The sequence below is a fragment of the Atta colombica genome, unplaced genomic scaffold, assembly GCF_001594045.1.
Source record: "Atta colombica isolate Treedump-2 unplaced genomic scaffold, Acol1.0 scaffold102, whole genome shotgun sequence".
In the NCBI taxonomy this organism is placed as follows: domain Eukaryota; kingdom Metazoa; phylum Arthropoda; class Insecta; order Hymenoptera; family Formicidae; genus Atta; species Atta colombica.
In genome coordinates, this window is record NW_017259187.1 from 1,634,532 (window position 1) to 1,654,355 (window position 19,824).

Below are 19,824 nucleotides of genomic sequence, written 5' to 3' on the forward strand. Positions count from 1 at the left end.
TGTAATTGGATGTAATTTACGCTATAATACTTTCTCTGCATAATCAATAATAATCGATAATTTATCATTAACGATTGGCATGTCGAATACGTTCATTCGTGATAAAATGCGCGTAATAGTAATTTACTTTACAGATTACGTCGATGTGAATAGATGAAATACACGACATGGTTGCTTAACTTGCTTAAAGAACTCAATGCGATAGACATTTCTATTTAGCAATTTCTCGTCTAAGAATACAATATAAGAATACACTCGGTTAAATATAAGCATACAATGATTCGTTTATTGCGAATTCCTGTATGATCTGACTCGTAATCATGCATGCGACATTCATGTATTTATCTTCAGTAAAAAAGATAAATACGACGTGATGCATGTTTTTGAATTATTCGCTTGTCAGAACTTGTTAACGACTTTCAATATACTTCGCATTATATTTCTTTATTCTTTTTTTTTCCATTTGATTATGAATTTCCAGACAGGGTCAAAGATCATGTTTTATTTAGAATCTGATTAGCTTATAATGTTTAATAGATTTCCAAATAATGTATTTCAACATGTAAAAGTCATCTATAATCTTGATTAGAAATTAAAAATAATATTTATTCAACACTCATAATTTAAGTTTCAAATATTTAATAAATGAGAAAATATATTTCATTATTTAAATTAAAATTATTAAGTCAAAGAAGAAGAATTAAAAAATTTAGTTAAATATAAATCTGAAAGCTTGAGCGTCCTAGATAATTATTTAATATAATTATATGATTGGATATCAACATGTTTAATTATTTCGATGGGCTAATAAAATTATTTAAGATATATCTAGCCAATTTTTAATTACCTTAACAAAACCGTTCTTTCTATATGAGTCCATCGCGTGTTTATAATAAAGTATAATTTAAATCCAGAATGTTACAATCACATAAGCAGGAAGGCGAGCTTAATCTCGGCAATTATGGGCCTCTCTTAAATGAACGTCAATCGTCCGCCCGACAAATCCTCTTCGGAATTCTCGATTCCTGATCTTTTCCGCGAGAGAGTCCATTAATTCCGAATAGCGTTTCCCATTCCATACAACGGGCACGTCCCATTAGCGTGAACGGAAGAAGACGCCGCGGCGTGCGATGTGCGCGATAACTCACTCCGCTCGAGCGAAGCTTCCTACTTACTTAACGACCGCTCCGATCTTTAATCATGCTTTTAGTGCCGCATCGAAACTCCGCTCTGCATGCTAGAGCTGGAGCCGCTTTCCCCATTTTCCTTCGCGCTATAATTATCGAAACCGTGTCGGTGAATAGAGCGGGAGCATAGGCGGGATCCTTTTACTTTTGCTTGCACCGCGAGTGGTTTAATCCGCGGGAGATTCGTGTCGATGCACCTCGCGCACAGTGGGATGCACGCTCGACGTATTTTTTCTCTCCTTGGAAAAATGCGATCACCGTCACTTTCCATCGTCTAAAAAAAAAGGCCGAACCAACCGCCAGAGTCGGTGTAAACGCCACCGGTTCTCCTCGGATCATCTGCATTGTTTGAAGGACATTTTAAATATGCTAGGTGCCTTTCAACAAATTCCATCGTATACTTATAAATTATTAATCTCTTATAATCTTGTCGACGTGAAAAAATGCAGAAGAAAAACGAAAGGCTCGAGATGAGTTGGATGTATCCAACGATAGATTGCATGAGGATTTCGTAAGAATGAACCGAAAGTTACTCTCATTAAATGCACCTGGTCATTCGATCAATTGACTTACGCATTTACTTGGTAAGAGGATTGCGTCAGTCAACGTTTAAATTTAGTAATCGGTCTTGAATATTGCGAAGAAAAGACTCGAGTGTTCGTTCGAGCCTTGCAGATCACGCTCGAAGAGAACTCCATTCGATTCAAGGAAAATTGCACTTGTCATAAACGTATTAGTCATCGATATAAAACGCTTTCCCGACACGGATGATGTACAGTCATTTGCGTATGAATTTTCACAAACGAAATGGCAAGCGTATAATATGCTTCAATTTTTCAACATTTCTCGCCTTGCGCCATAAATGAAAGCGACGATTTAATTGAGAGATATTTCACTTGCCGATGAAATGGTCATCTCGCATTCATGTTTGCATTTGAAGCATGAGGGAATTAATGCTGATAATGAAAAAAATGTGCATTGATTGTATCTTTGAATAATTACGTTTTAAGCAACGTAAATTAATTTTAATCTCGATTCAACTAAGCCCGTTTTCCATCAATGTATAATAAATTAATTTTCTACCAATGTAAATTAACTTTAATTTCGATTCAACTTACTCTTGTCTTTAGAATTAGAGAGAGATGAAAAGTATGTGTTATTGTGTAAAATGTTAAGATTAAATCTAGTTCTAACTAGAAAAAAAAAGTATACTATAAAAAAATAAACACAAAAATTATATAAACATTAAAATTAACACAAAAATTAATTAAAATTAATTTTAACATTTTTGCATTCTCAGATAGTCCATTAAACGTCTTTAAGTTAAAATTAACATTTTATTTTTTACAGTAACTTGAACTGCGATGAAAATTAATTTATTATAATAATGTAAATTAACTTTGATCTCAATTCAATTTATTCTTCATTTTAAGAACTACAAAAAGATGAAGAGTAAATTGAACTGAGATTAATTAAACTAAGAATTCATTTACATTTTGTATGTGTGTGTGTGTGTGCACACACACATTGGTGAAAACACATTACTTTTCCTTCATCTTTTTTTCTAAGAGCCAGTTTCATCATTTCTAATTAGCTTGATCGATCAATTAAGTGTGATAAACTGAATCTAATCAATTCTGATCAATTCTGCTTAACGACAAACGCATACATAATTGATCAGTTCAATTATTGATCAATTTCAATACAATAATCGGTTGATAAATTAACCAAAGTGGTAAAACCAACGTTAAGAATTAGAAAAAGAAAAAGAGTAAATCGAATAGAAATTAAAGTTAATCTACTCTCTAAATTCTTTACAGTAGAATCTCTAAAGAGTGAAAATTGAGCCAGTCTTGAGAAAGAATGGGTCAGTTTTCATCTTGAAGAATGAAATTTCATTCTTCAAAGTGACAATTCACTCTAAAGGTTTTAGAGAATAGTCTTTGGTGGAAACGTACATAAGAGACCGACAATCGAACTCAATAATTAAGAATGTGTGTTTGCGCGCGTTGTTACTTACCGCGGTGGTCCGCATTTTCTTCCACGTGTGCGCTCCGGAGGCTCAAGGTACTCCCGATATGTAAGGCACGTAGAAAAAGAGATATGTTGAGCGTTTCACTTGCAAGCTTTCACGCGTGTGGCGTGCGATCGAGACTCTTCCGAACTTTTATAGAGGCCACCGAGGGGATACCCACGGAAAAGGAAGGCACAGGAAGGTAGACGGTATTCGTGATCGCGTCGCCGTCGTTACGCGGCCTCCTCAAGGGGATTTCTTCTTCTTTCGCTGCTGTCGCTGCCGCCTCCACTGCCGTCTCTTCTTCGGCAACCATAGTTCAATTCTCATCACAGTTCTGCAGTTCACGGACCAAAGGTGCGCGACATAGCTAGAAAATGAAAGTACTCTAGAAATGAAGATTCATCGTTGCGCGGAACGATTTACGCGCTGATCTAGCTGACGTTACCTGGCCGAGATTTTTCCTTCCGTATATATCGTCGGAACGAAAGTATTCATTCTCTCTCATATCCGTCGATAATTCTAATCGGCAGTTTATTCAGATATCACTCACCGACGAAAGTTAGAGAATATGATTATAGCTTCAATTATTAAATTAAATTCAATTTTTATTAAATTTCAGCAAATATTGTATATGATACACATGTATTATAAATATTTTTATTTGTTAGCTTAGATAAAACATTAGAAATATCTCGATAAAATATAAGATGTAAGAGGGACTGCGGTATCTAAGGATACATAAATTATTACTTTAATAACAAAATTTTTTATGTTGATTGCATTTCTTGGTTGTATTTCTTTAGTTGAAAAGTAATATAACTAATATTAGCCAACATTAAAAATGTTATTATTGATAATGTTTTTAATATTCCCTGCTCAGTTATATTATTTTTCAACTAAAGCAGTCATTAAAAATCTTGATATTGTTAAAAAATAAGCGTGTCCCAAAGTGCAACATATTTCTAGTACAAAGCAATATTACAGCAATGTTTCCAGTAATATTGCAGTAACATTGCTAACTTTGCAATTGTGCTGTACGAGTATCACAGCCTCTCTTATGCATTTTTTATATTCAGTATAACCAGTTACATATGGATAAATAAAATATGCAATACTTATGATCAATCTTTTTGTTTCCTGATTTTTTTTTTAATTATTATAGAGATCGCAGCAAATCATTTATATAAAAAAAGATACTTAGTCGAGATTAGAAGATATTTGATGAAGAGTATAATGGAGAAAACGTGTTTGTTTGCGAATACGATAAAAACTGTATCATTCACTGCAGTAATTTTTCGCTTTCTTCGTACCGTCGTGGTTACCGCACAGTGCACATTATGTAAAATGTGCGAGAAGATATTTCTGGACGGTGGCTTTTGTTAATAAGATATAACATCTTATTGAATCCTACTTTAAATATCCGATTAATCGGAGGCGTCTGAAACTTTATAAAAGTGAGTTATTCATTGCGTTATCATAATCCCAGGAATGCAGCAAAACCGCTCTTGACATAACTATCTACTCGATCGATGGTACCAATGAATTATTCATTATTTACTACAACTCGCGGTAAAAGTAAAACGTGTAAAAGGAAGAATCGACTACTGTGTAAACCGATCTTCTAATGTTCTCGTTATCCACATCGAGAATCATCGGCGTCATCATCGGCGCGGACACCGGACACGATCGCTCGTTATCCAATGTTACTTTCTTCCGCGAATACTTTGTTGCCGTGCGATTACCTATTGCTCGTTTAGACACTGAAAGAGAGAAAGAGAGAGAGAGAGAGAGAGAGAGAGAGAGAGAGAGAGAGAGAAAGAGAGAGAGCAAGAACTGGAGAACAGCGAATCTATTTCTGCGGATAGGTAGGTGGTCGTCCGTCGCTGTTACGCGACTGTATGTGGCTGCCAGGATATGACCGACATTCGTAACGTCCTCTTGAAAAACTTTATATGCGCTACGCGCAGTGTATGAAGCATTTCACTCTGATTTCATCCATGGGTGCTCGACCTGCGAGTTATTTATTGGATGCTCGTGTCCGTGAGTTCGATGAGAAGAGAATCGTCGGTCGAAGGCGATCATAAAGTAAATGTACCAGTGAATGGACATAACCCAATTATTGGACGATATGAAAAATATTTTAAATATTAAAATTTTTTAATGATATATGACTTTAATAATATATGACTTTAAATAAATATTAAATTAAAAAAATTTTTCTCATTTTATCCAATTATAGGATCCATCTATTAACTGTCCAGTAAGTGATACATTTATCTTACGTGTGTATGTAGGTCAATGATCCGTGTGACAAAGCACGTTAATCTAGAACTAGATTATACATTTAAGGAAGATGCAATTGCAATAGAATGAAATATGATGTTTTCACTAGGAGCATCATCAACCATTTTGACAGCTTCAACTTCAAGTTTCTCTTTAACTGAAGTAGATATGAAAAGAATGCAATTTCTAATATGTATTTTATCAATCGCCACCATGAATATTGTCGATTATTGAAATTGCGTTATGTAGTATTTTATAATCGTTAATGTCGATATTTCGAGCAGCCTTCGGAAAGATTTAAATTCGAGATATGGTTTCAAACAGATACGAAAGCAACATTGAGAAAACATACTTTCTTATTCCCAATTGTATAGTGAGTGCAAAAAGTATTTGTACAGGAGAGATATCTTTTAAAAAACTTTATTTTTTTAAAAGTTAATATTAACTAACAATTTATTAATAAAGAATAGAATAGATTTCTTTACATTATTTTGTCTAAAATGTGTAATAATTAAAAATATATTGTTTTAAAATTTTCTGTAAATAAGTCTTTCTTTACACACATTTGCCCTGTATAAGTACTTTTTATACTCAATGTGTATAGACTGAAAAAAAATTGTTTATTTTAATAAATTCAGTCTACATGTAGAAAAATATTATTTTATTGCTAAAAAAAATGATTGACGCAACGGTTATCTTTAAAGATTATTTTTTTAATAATAATCTTAAAATATATTTATTACAAAATGTATTAGAAAAACTTATTATATGCTCAAAATAAAAATTTATTTTCTCCTGAAAAAATATAAAATTGATCAAAGAAACGAATTTTCCATAATAAACAAAACAAATTTGTTTTAATTTAATAAAGTTGGTTGAAGTATTAAATTTATTAGGGAAGATTCAGAATATATATTTTGAATAAATTTAATGCTTGTGATAAACTTATAATAGATTTTCGGATATATAAATTTTTGAAATATTTGAAACAAGTAATTATTACTTGTGTGAAATAATTATTACTTATACATATTTTTCTGCGTGCATCTTTATTTCTTTCGAAAAATGTATGTATTTAAATCAAACATTATATTTGACAGAAAGGCAACTAAATTAATTTAGTTATATAAACAGCTTTTTTTCTCAACAATATGTATACATATATAGGCGAAGGTGTCGGAATTATTCTCGCATCTTTCCGTACCATTGTTTTTGCAAGAAGACAAGTATACCGTGGTAGAAAAGCATTGCTAGAGATGATCCGATTTCAAGTAAGAAAAGAGACAGAGAGGAAAGTTCACGCCTCGGTGATTCGGTTCATTTTTCTCTTCGTCACGTTATTATCGTGACGTGATCGCGTTAGCGAATCTGAAGCGAAACCTGAAGCGAACATAACGAGGCATAGAAGAAGAAGAATCTCGAGGATATCGGTAGGACGCACGTAACGATGCGAATCGAGATTATATATAAATCGCAAAATCGTATTCGAGAGAACGTGCTCGATGTGTAATATTACATGTACGCAATATGACGCGACTCTCTTAACGTTTATTACCACACGTAGAAGGATACCTTATTTGCTCGCAAATGGCGGCCAATTGCTCCCTCATCAGAGCGATCTTATTCTCGCTGTTGCAGGCCAAACATCACAATAAAAGCTTGCAAACAATTATCCTCTGATATAATCGGCGATCGGTTCGCTATATAGATTTCAGGCTATTCTAGACAATTGCGCAATATCAATTTTTCTTAGAAAATCGATCAATCCGTACCAAAACAAAGCGTGTGAAAGCGGATGCATCGTGAGTCAAATACATATCGTGCAGCGCATATATTTGTAAATGATGAATTGTACATTTATGTAAATAAGTATGGTCTGTCGCAGGAAAGCGCGTGGGCGATTGCTCCCGCGTTCCGTTGCCTTGCAAAATTTTTATGTCGTTTGAAAGACCATTAGACACTCATGTCATTACCTAACTCTCATGCTATTACCCAATATAATATTCAGTTCAGCTGCCAGCGTTTCACCATACTTTCCACTAAATTTTCAGTACGTGATACGTGTAATGATCGCTGTATCATTTTGGAAATGTGGCCACTTCAGAATGGGCACATATTTACTTCAAATCTTCGTCACGATGAGAGCCCAGAGATTTTTTGCTGGATCAGCCGACCGGGATGGCCAATCTAATACATTAAGACGATTTTCTACTTTCCAAGTCGTATACGAGCATTGTTTCAGATTATTGTATTATATTATGTTGTTACATTATCTTTTATATCAGATAATAACACAAAAATGCTGTCTAACGATCTTTCAAACGGTACGAAGAATTTTAATTTCAAGGCAATGATATGAGAGTAATCGTCCGCGCGCTCTTGTGCAACAGACTGCACAAATTGTAAATATGATGGTGATCTTAATTAATAAATTGTATACTTTTTGCACGAAAGTTTACATGAGTAATGATTACGTTGTTGGAGACGAGTTTCATCGATGTGACATCAAGAATTAAAAGAGATCGTCGTCAAATAATCGAATTTTTTATTCCAAACTCTCTTCGGTCGTAGGTTATCTTCCACTGCCTCGAATAATTTCACCCGTCTTCATATCTCGGAAATATAATAGAATTGGGCGTAATAAGACTCACATTTTTAGCCTGTTCATCTAAGGAATCCTTCGCTGCAGCCACGTTGGATTATGATAAAATTTTCTTTTAAATCTGATACGGAAATAAATATGATAGTATGATTTGTCCGCGATATTTTAAAATCTCTGAAGCATACTTTAGGAAAATTTAGTTCTTACCAAAAGAATATATTTTATAACGAAATGAACAGTAATAATAATGATCATTACGCAAATAACACAAATAAGCAATATGTGTTTATATATATATATATATATAAAAGTACAACAGAAAAGTTATCACATATATAAGAGCTATGTGATTCAGTCAGACAGAGTCGTTGTTTAGAAGAAACTTGAAGACCAAATCACGATTCGAATCCTGCAATATGTGGAGTACTCTGATTTTTTCTTGTTGTCTTGCATTATGAAATTTCGTAAGGCAATTTGATGTATTTATCAAGAGGCTAAATTGAGATAATAACAACGGACCGAGTCTATGTTTAATGGTTACGTATTTTTCAAAATATAACCTATTAAAAACAGCCCAGCCTCTGTATTTTGTAATACGTTATGACAATAATGATATCGTTATATTGTCGTTGAGCGGATTTCGTACACGGTAAAAAAAACTGCGCAATGAAATGTAATGATATTGTTATTATCATAAATTATATAGAATACACAGAGGTCGGTCCGTTGTTAATGTCTGTTTTGGACTCTTCGCTATTTCCAATATAATAAAATTTAAATATTTTTTTTACTTACTTGGTAATTTTTTATGATTACTGTTACTTCTATCTTGTCGTATTTTATATATATTGATCATATACATTATTATCTTATATATTTTAATATATGTATATACATATATAAATTATTCTATATACGCAATCGTTTATTTCCGTTTATATAATTTATAATTACAAACATATTAATTTATATTAATGCAATGAATTAATAAATTAATTTGTATTATTGATAAAAAAGATGATTTTTCCGTTTCTTTCGCCATTGTTCAATGTAATTAATCGCAGTGAGGGACCGGGAGTCTTAATGTCAAATGTGCACGCTTGGCTGCCTCGACGATCTGTATCCCCATTACCGTAGCACAATTTCAACAGGATAATCTCATAGAATATAAAGATGGTAAAAGAAGATCTCGCCTTCGAGACTCTCGTATAATCTTCAGCAGATGTTCCGTAATATCGAAATTGCTGTTGCATTATACGGGCGCTCTCTCGCCCACCCTTAGATCTTCAATCAATAGATTCCAAAATTCGCGTAACTTCAACTTTTCTAATCTCTTTCGAAACCTACCTGATACGGAGAATCCTAAGACTTTCGACGGCTCTCAAGGCTGACGGGATTATCGAAAAAGAGCCTGACTATTAATATGTCGCCGGTATTTAATACGATATCGATTATGGATTCAAAGTTCTCCCGTGCGTCACTTGTGACCTGTGTGATAATAACGGTAACGGACAAAGAAAGAGAGAGCAGGAGAAGCGAAAATATGCGAGAAAAAAGAGAGAGAAATTTCGGAGAGCCCTGAAGAATTTGTGTGTCCTTGGCCGATATATCGTATTTACAAATACGCATCGCGATTACAAAATCTTCTGTCATCCGCACGAAAAATCGCACCGATGACAGTTGTCGGATCCCGATAGCTCTTGAATTCACGAATACGTTGAGAGACTATCTGTTTGGACGGTAGTGGCGGCAGCGATGGCGGCGGACGATACTCGACATGGATGGCGACTGCGATGGGTGAAAGTCAAACTAATTACAACAAGTACACGCCGGCTGTGTTGCAAGATCCCAACGCTTGCTAAAAACGACGCGATTCACGTCGGGCGAGTGAAGACCGGGCCGTTAAACCGGAACACAAACCGGAGCGCGCGGCTTTCTTGGGTATCTTCCTTTGTCTATCTTACGATCTTGCGAATAAGATTAATTTCCTTTTTACGCTGACTGCCGTCGTTGCATACGTAATTTGCGTATATACATATTATACACCCGCGGTATATGAATACTATCTCTTGAGACACACGAAGCAGATTATTTAAGTATAGAATTGAGACATTAATGTGAGCCAAATTGGTACTCTTGTCCATCGGCAATCTGAGTGTATCACGAATATCACGAATTATCTGAGCGTATCACGAATATCACGTATTATCTGATCGTAAAACGAGTCACCTATTCGGCAATGCCCGATTTAACGGACGCAATTCATCGCATAAATTTCACCATGCGAGTGTAACATCGTTAAAACTTGCGAAAGCATCAGAAAAACGACGTGCCAAGATTAAGTCGCTAAGTGGCTTAAATGTGAAAGAAGCTCAACGATATATTGTTCCACTTCAAATATATTTATTTATTTAATTTAAAAGAATTAAGCAAAAGCTATCGAAACACTTTAAATATTTGCATTTCTTTTTATACTTACATTTGTGAATACTTAAAATTTTTAAATGTTTTATGTAATTGTAATATAGGAAAAAAAAGTTAGAAGAAAATTTTGGAAAAACTTTAGGGAAAATAAATGATACAACAATAAAAGAATATAAGGCAATGAGAGCGTCAAAATATAGCGCGGAAATTGATGCTCAATTATAACAAGAATTTCAATTAATTCACATAATATATTGTACTACTATGTCGATACAAACATTTCCTGTACGTTTTTGCTTCAAAAGGATGAGCATATCTCTACTATCAGATTGAGAATTGCCAAAATTGTTTCTTCGCTTTTAAGCCAAATGACTAGTCTTCATCTCCATAGATCACAATCACTTATTCCAAGCGTAACACGTCAATTTAATAAAAAAATACAGACAATTTTTTAAAGTTATTGTTATAAAAAAATACAATAAAAGATTATTAAATTATTAAATATCCAGATGGAAGTCAGATACTTAAACCATCAAAATTCATATTCTAAGAGCCACAGATCAATACATGACTGATATTACGTAATATGTGCATAATTATTGACAACTTACTGAAGATGGTTTGAAGCAAACCGAATACAGCGAATGTTTAGGAAATTTTTGTATCGACATATAAATACAATATTCTTTCTATTTTTTCTTTATTATATTTTTATTTTGAAGGCCCTCTATATTCTTTTAAAATTTTAAAAATAAATAAGATATGTTTACAGAATACATATTTCAGATCGATATCGATTTTGTATCTCACTGAATTTTTATAAAATTTTTCAACCAGAATAATTTCTTTAACAATCGAACTGAACTTGTATGTATTGATAGTTTTTGTATATAAAATTTCATCAATAATTGCTCGAAAAGTATTTTATTTTATATAAAAAATATAAATAGTATTTTATAAAATGAAAGTTCGGTTTCATTCATTAACAATAAATGCTTATTTAATTAATCGACTTTTTTGTTCTTCCGCGAAATGAAAGTACAAAGAAATCATCTACATTTGCAAATATGGCATATAATTATCAGTCAAGCATTAAATTAATTTTTAATAATATTATATCCTATATTTATCGTATCGTTAATAAATTACAACCTTTGAGTATTCAGAATAAATTTTCATTTTATTGTGTTGTTTTACAGTAAATATTATTTATTTTAAACATTTTTTCTTATCTCGAGATATTGTGAAAGTCGATAGTCCTATAAATTGATGGATCGCCATTATCAACTTTATCATTAAACATTATTAAGATTATACATTTCTGGCAAGCGGTGATTAGCTACAGTTTATACATAATTATTGGGCGACATAGCAATTGTAGATATTTTAGAATTATAAAAAGACTTGGGATTATATATACTGAATAATAGAATTTTAAATTTGCTGCATTGTATAAATTTCCGATATGACTAGTAATCGAAAGTACTATGAAATATTTGTAGTAATTAGCGAGTATGTTATTTTATGTATCTCTGACATGTTGTTACTTTTTGCACTTTGATAATTAACAAGTGATTTGATAGTTAGAGACATTCTGGGATTATAAAAGGATTTGCCATATACGTATGTCATTGAAGCGTTGTAAGATTCAATTTCACAACTTACGGTTAATTCAGCCTGGTTCAACTTATTTCTCTCTTTCCAATTCTAGCATTAGAAAGAGATGAGGAATAAGTTAAATCTCGATTAAGAGTTAACCATGAGTTGTGAAATTGAGTCTAAGTAATGATAATCGAAAGTATTGTATGGAGTTTATGGAATACAAATGTGAGATATAGTTTTCCATGTAGAACTTCTTTGATTATTGTTCTTTTATTGTTGTTCTTCTTTATGTATTATTGTTCTTCTTTGATGTGTTATTATTTTTCACAATTTGATAATAATTATCGAACGACGGCATTTAGAGAGATTGTGGAATGATTTGGCCAACCGGTCCCTTTCAGCAATCGGACGAGAGATCTCACTGGGTCCTTTCAGAATTATGGATTGAAATGGATTCAAATTTTTAAAAATACGCATTTGAGAAAAAATAAATTCTTTTTAATCTAAACATATTTTTATTCATTTATATTAATTGTATGAAGCACATTTCTATGCCTTTTAATTTAAAAATAATATCAACTTTTTTTATGCATCGTAAAAACTGCTCAATTCAAAATTCTGAATAGAAAATGCAGTTTTTCAATCCAATTTAACCCAATTAAATTCATTTGAATAAAAATTCAATTGAATAAAATAAGTTTTTTTTTTAATTCAGTTGGATTCAATTATATTCTTAAAAGACACATAAAAATTTTAATCCATTTATATCCATTCTGGATTACTGAGATGATGTAATTTCATAGTTTAAATCGATACCGCGAACTTCGTCTGCGTTTATCTTCTGATCTGTGTAAGAGTTCAAAATTCTTTTGAAATGATATTCTCACTTTGATGCGATATTCTGTCTCTCCATGGCGAAAAATCTTTTTTTCACCTTTCGGTTCGTTGTCGCTCTCTTCTGCCAGCATTCAAGATTAAAGTAAATCATCCAGTAGAAGTTGGGAGTTCTTAATGGCAGTTTGTCTATTAGATTCTGTATGATATGTTATCACTGGATGGCCAAATAAATGAAAGACAAAATAGGATTCTATATGATTTCTTTTGATTCCTGGATTTCCAATTTTCGAGAACATTGTGTTTACTTCCTCTGTGTAAGAAATAGAGATTCTTGTAAAATAATAATTTGTTAATAAGTGAAAAATCAACCGATAAAACATCAATGAATTGAAAACGCCATATTAATTCAAAGCAAATCTTCATGTTAATAATATTTTTTGTAAATTTATACAATTTCCAATTTAAGCAAACTGTGCGTCGACAATCTTAAAACACAATCTTAAACTGAATATGGAGTGATAATGGATGGTAATAACATAAACTAAATTGATAAGCAATTAAATATTAGTGCTTCAAGACCGACGCACAGTTTATTTGAACTGAAAATTGTATAAATATTTATACATTGTATAAATGTTTACAAAAAATATTAATACACACAAAGATTCATTTGACCGAATATGACATTCTCCACTTACTTATATTTCTTTATTTTAATGTGACATTATACTGTTCTATACACAGAAAAATACGCAAGTAATAATTACTTTACACAAGTAATAATTACTTATTTCAAAAGTTTATATATCTATCATAAGTTCATCACAAATATTAAATTTATTCAAAATATATTCTGAATCCTAGTAAGTTTAATACTTTAATCAAGTTTATTAAATTAAAATTAATTTGATTTGTTTATATTATGAAAAATTCGTTTCTTCAATTTTATAATATTCTCCAAAAAAAAAAAAAAAGAAATTCTTGTTTTAAATACATAATAATGAGTATTTTTAAAATTTTATAAAAAATAAACATATTTCAAGATTAAATAAAAAAATATTCTTTGTTGAAGATAATCGTTATTTAAAAGAAAGGAAATAAATTTAGTAATCACTTTTCTTAGCAATAGAATGATATTTTTCTGCGTGTACGACAAAGCTCTCTCTCACCTGTCAGACTGTCGTCTTTTGGGAGCAATGGAAACTGAGAGGTCTTATCAGATGTTTCTTTGGAGCTATCATTATCGTCTACAGTGATCTTCTTAAATGAATGATCTCGCCTTGTATTTTCCCATTCAATGGGTAGTTTCGAAAGTCCCTCTTTCTCCACAAACACATTGCTTGATATGCTAACATGACCTGTGTAACAATTCGAAATTCTTGTAAAATAATCCCTTTTTTATTTTGGCACAATGTCTTTTCTATGGAAAAGAAAAATCTGTTTCTTACCTAGCGGATTATCTTTAGTTCCTAGAGGGAAAAAAACTTTTTTTACTTGATCAGATTGGAAGGATTCATTGGAATTTTGGTCAATGATACCAGTATCAGCGCTCGTCGTTTCTAACGTAGTCGATGTCAATCCATTTTTATGTATGGCATAGCTTTGTACGACGATACAGTACAACAGCAGTAATTGCAATTTGCTCTAAGAAAATATAATAATACAGTTTTATCAGTTTTTTATAAGACCGCTTTTATTTTTGTAAGACTGGTTTAATACCATGAACATTTTAAGTTTACCCCTTTGCGACTTGTAATATTTTCAAATATTTGTAAATTAATTATTATGCTATCCAGAGATAAAAAGAGTTGACCGTCTGTGTACAAAAATAATTTTGCTACCCAAGAAGACAATAACTTTTATATGATTTAGAAAAATTGATTTCTTTTAAATTTTTTTTCATTTACCACGAACTTCGATTGCAGAGTTGACTAAGTTTCACCCTCTATAACAAAGATATCTGTCCAATTATTTTATCATTACCGGTAAAATCGTATGAATGAATCTTCTCCCGAAATTGAATGAAGCGTGAAAGGTCACTGCTCGTTTCTAATTCTTTTTTTTGTATTAAAAGGAGATACATCTTATGATTTGTCTTGATTTGCATAAGCGCGGAATTAAAATTGTTTTCAGTTCAGATTAATAAAAGAAAAGGGATTCTATTCACGATATAGACAGATAGATGCCGCGTTTATTTCGATTACAATTGCATTGATTATGTTACGCGAGTACGCGAGCGAATTTGCAAGGTGTAGCAAACGGCAGCTAACCATTTCCGTGTCTAGATTTCGCTCTATTCAGCTCGTAAACGTCGTAAGTTCTCGGAACTATAACAAAGTATGTACGATTACAAGCATGTACAATGCAAGCACTACCAGGAGCAATTATGACTCGTTAGGTCCTCCGATCTGGCGGAATTTAATGACGTGATTAGCATAGAAGTGCGTACTCGAGGAGAAAATAACGCTGACGATGTTCACGCTGTTACATCTACATGTTCTACGTTTCTATTCTATCACGATTCTACGATGGTTTCTATTATAATGCGTTTGATCGGAATTAACTTTCATGATTCCCCAACAGCAGTTTATTGAGGTTTATTTACAAGTGGAAAAATATCTGATGGTGGAATATATAGTTATTTAAAATTGTAATATATTTCCTGGAATTTTTTAAAAGAAAATGATGCAGATGATTACGCACCTTTATCTGTCCCACAAACATTTTGAAACGTTTCCTGATATATTGGAATTCGAGACCGCCAATTGACTTCTAACTTCGAGATGTTCTGCTCTTTTTAGACTAGTATTATATTTGGATATTCTAATACAGATCAATAAAAGAGATTTAAAATATCTATTGTTATAAGTGCATATCGCTAAAATAAGTAAGAAATATATGAAAGTTAAATAAATTTTTGTAATTATTTCAAATATTTTATACTCAGATGTTTAAAAATTATTAAAGAAAAATATAATTAGGTCCTAATATATTTTTTGTATTTTAAATGTATTTTAATGTTTTAATTTTTTTAATTATATTCAAGTCAATGATATTCCTAACGATAATTTATTTATTTAAAGTATTAAAAATATTAAATTATTCTAACATCCGCATTTCGGTAAAAAGCCACATAATGCTTAGAATTAGAAGATTTCAGAAAATGATCGGAAAGGGTTGGGATGTACCATCGTGTATTCCATGCAATTCCATTAAGCATTCTATAATAACGAGCTAATTCGCATTCCGACGAAAGATCACGAAATGCCTTGAAAATTCCAAAAAATAGCTGGAAAAATGATATATTATCGTTTATTTATTCTACGCGATTCCGTCATGCGATTCTCTGGGAACGAGAAATAACAAATCAAATACAAAGTCAGTAAATTTTGTTAGGCAAACAAGGTGATTGATTTATTCTATTATTTAATTATGATCAGAGGAAATTGTGAGAGAGAGAGGTACTGGAGGTACATATATATGTTGAATAAGAAATATAAATTGTGAGATCTTTATTGCACGAACGCCTGATGTTAAATATTTATTGCATGTGCTTTCTTGTTCATAGTCTTCTCTGATCATATTGAATTCTGACATCATATGCATCCATATTATTGTTAACTTGTATGGTATATATATTTTTTAAAATTTGATGTTATCTTCTCGGTACGGACCGAAGAATTGATTTACAATATAAATTTTAATATGGACATCATTAAAAACATATATAATGATTGCTTACTGACATCGTAGAGGAGAATTATGTAACATCTGCATTTATTTATATATGAAACGAGATCCTTAAACAATCCGATCTATTATAAACTTATAATTTTTTTTTTAATTGCTGAGGAAGACTAAGTAAAGTCCGAAATATACGTGCTGTATAAAAAAAGTCTCATAAAAATCTCATAAAAAGTGGAATAACAGAATAAGTTAATTAGTCGTCCTTGCTCGTTTAAATCTTTCGACTTTATATTTCTTTTATTATTGATTTAAGTTTAATATAAAACACGTTTTAAATGATTTAGACAATTTATAAAATAAAAAAAATTTTAATGAAATGTTTAAATAAAAAGAAACGTGATTGACTATTTAAATGTAATAGTAAAGTGTATTTCCTATATTTTTTCAAAATTGAATTCTTCAAGATTATTTTAGATTTTCCATGCTTGAATTCAAACATGGAAATAAAAAATAAAAAATTCTGATTGTATTAAAATATTATACGATTCAGAAATTTTTTTTTATAAATATATCTACTAATAATATTCTTGTATTGATCCTGTTCTTGTGAATTTATAAGCATTCTTTCTTGCTTTGTAGATATCTTTAGGAACTTCTTAAAATCATTTTTAAGTACTAATCGAGTTTTAACAAAAAAAACTCTGCAATGTATATAACGGGGTCCACATTAATTTACTCAATGGCTGAATTTACTCAATGGTTGAATGGCCCAATATAACAAAAAATATAACAAAGAATACAATAAATATTTTTAAAAAATTACATTTTATTATGTCCCAGCAAAAATATAGTTATTTAGCCCTTCCTCTATCTTCTCAAAACAGAAGAACAGCACTTTAAGAATTAATTAAAATATAAACTCGTTATTTATGTACTTTAAGTCATATTTGACAATCATATAAAAAAAATTTTGATATACTTCTAATAAGATAGTAATAGAAAAACATCAATTACCAACAAAACGAACGCGTCATGGTGACAATTTTTTTACAACTTCGATATTTATCTATGAAAAGTTAAAGATGTGGAAAGAAAATCTTTAACGGTTAAGTTAGATGTAATCATTTAAATTTATTTAAATGACTACGTAGGTACTATATAAATTGACATAGAATTAAGCGATTCAGCTTGACCATTAAAGAAAAAAAACTTTCTTTCCTTCATCCTTTATTGTTGTATGTTTACATGTAAGATCCTAGAAACTCTTCGTTTAATAAAAAATTTTTTAAAAGAGATTTCTTTTAATTATAATAGATTTTTAAGTAAGACTTACCAGTAAAAGCCCACGTTATTACCTTCTCCTCTATTATAAGTAGGAATCTTTGTTTTTACATCTAGACACTATTAAAACTGCCACATCCACATCTGCTTCACTGATCCTAATATATATCATCTTACATACATATATCTAATCGACCTTACGGTCCTATATTTCTGTAAACTAGTTTGATAACACTCATCCTCAAATGTTACTGATAATTTTCCTTTTGTTTCTATCCTAAACTTTATGACTTCTCCAGCTAGACATTAACATTCCTTTTCTAATGTACGTCAATAATGCACTTTATGCATTCACTAGAAACATCAATCTTCCTCAAGGATAAGCGAATCCTGTAACTTCATTTCTAAAATTGTAATTGCAAAAAAAAAATTAACACAACAAACCAGAATTTAAACTTGGGATTCTTCACTCTTACATCTAGATATTATTAAGACTATATACCCACGATTCTCGTAATTATTCTAATCGTTTATAAATACTTAATCGGCTTCATGAGTTTATATTTCTACATATTGTATATATTTGAAAATGTTGCATAATGTTCCACTCAATATCTTTCTTGAAAATTTGATACCCTGTTTTTTACATAATTGAATTCGTCTTTAAATAATTTAATTTTTCACAAAGTATTTTTCGTTAATACTTTTGTCAGTAAACGCGCCATGTTGAGATATCATGAAATGCCTTCACGAAATGCTTGTGGATTTACGAGTTTTTACTTTCACTCGGAATGCACGATTACGAGCAATAACGCATATGCATAAAGTGTAAGACATGTTATTTATTGTATCAAGATAAGAGTGTACGCACATTGTATTAAAATATAACTTTAAGTGTAATTTGCGCGAGAAAAAAATTTACATTATCTGTCTTAAAGACGAGGCACTAACAAAAGCAGAGTGTAAGAAATCAATAGATGTTAGCAATCCGTAAATTATATAGAAGTTGCATAAATTATCTATAACGGTAATAATGTTATAAATCAATTTAAATTTAACATAATTAATTCTTAAATTCTTGAAAGTAGAAGAATAAATGAAACTGCAATAATCACTAAGAAAAACAGCATGTCAATCAAAATAGATAATTTATTTATAATTATAAATAAAAATACTGAAGCCAATAAAAATATATGGCTAAAGTAAAGAGCAGATGAGGTCAAATATTATTATTTTATTAACATTGTATTAACATACAATTTTTTTATATAATGCACGTAACATTTATCATGTATATGATGCATTTCAATTTATCGTATTATTGCACGCATTATAAGGAATCGATTTTGTATTTTAAGACGAGGAAAAATTACAAAAAATGAGCGAATTTATTAAAATATTTATAATTTCATTGGTCAATATATCTATTTACTCATTTTTATAATTTTTATTTTAAAGTACAGAATCTTTTGAAAGATAATGGTCGCAGGCAATAATCTGAAAAATGCTCCTATGAAGTTGGACCAAAGAAAAATATTTTTAAGCGATAAACACAAGGTACTGCATTACAGAGCTAGTTATATATTTACATTTTAATATGTAAATGCAGCTACATGTCAGATATATGAATTTGTATGTAATCGTATCACATCGATATTTATTTAATAAACTACTAATCAGTAGCGACAATTGCATTTCCATGATCTAAAGAATTCATTTTTTATATATCCTGCACTGAAAAAAAATATAGTCAATTTTAATAAATATTTAATTGAATACTGTCAACTAAATATTTATTAAAATTAACTATAAATATATAATTAACTATAATTAACTATAATTTTTTTCTTAATGTGATTATTCTGTACAAAAAAATTCGCTTCACAAAACTCTCTATGAAAATA

At 30.9% G+C, this 19,824-nt stretch overlaps 2 protein-coding genes across 2 annotated transcripts in view; both read right to left on the minus strand.

The window, feature by feature from the left end:
- The window catches only part of LOC108687237 (pollen-specific leucine-rich repeat extensin-like protein 4), a 6,635-nt gene extending 3,318 nt beyond the window's left edge, over nt 1-3,317 (minus strand). The window contains exon 1 of the mRNA XM_018192904.1: nt 3,208-3,317. Coding sequence (XP_018048393.1) covers nt 3,208-3,222 — 15 coding nt within the window. The 5' untranslated portion in view covers nt 3,223-3,317. The remainder of the gene's footprint in view (nt 1-3,207) is intronic.
- Nucleotides 3,318-12,840: 9,523 nt separating this feature from the next.
- Nucleotides 12,841-15,676, minus strand: LOC108687075. Its single transcript, XM_018192679.1, has 5 exons — nt 15,656-15,676; nt 14,401-14,596; nt 14,122-14,310; nt 13,132-13,262; nt 12,841-12,909 (listed from the first exon to the last, which is right to left on the minus strand). The coding sequence occupies exons 1-5, from the start codon at nt 15,674-15,676 to the stop codon at nt 12,841-12,843; spliced, it is 606 nt and encodes a 201-aa protein (XP_018048168.1).
- Between the last annotated feature and the right edge of the window lie 4,148 nt (nt 15,677-19,824).

Bases quoted from the DNA above. Each gene is read 5' to 3' on its own strand.
- LOC108687075 (XM_018192679.1), bottom strand. From the start codon at position 15,676: ATGTTTGTGGGACAGATAAAG. The intron at 14,311-14,400 runs GTAAGAAACAGA...ATTGTTACACAG, and splicing joins AACTAAAGATAATCCGCTAG to GTCATGTTAGCATATCAAGC. The intron at 13,263-14,121 runs GTGAGAGAGAGC...TTTCTTACACAG, and splicing joins AAAAGACGACAGTCTGACAG to AGGAAGTAAACACAATGTTC.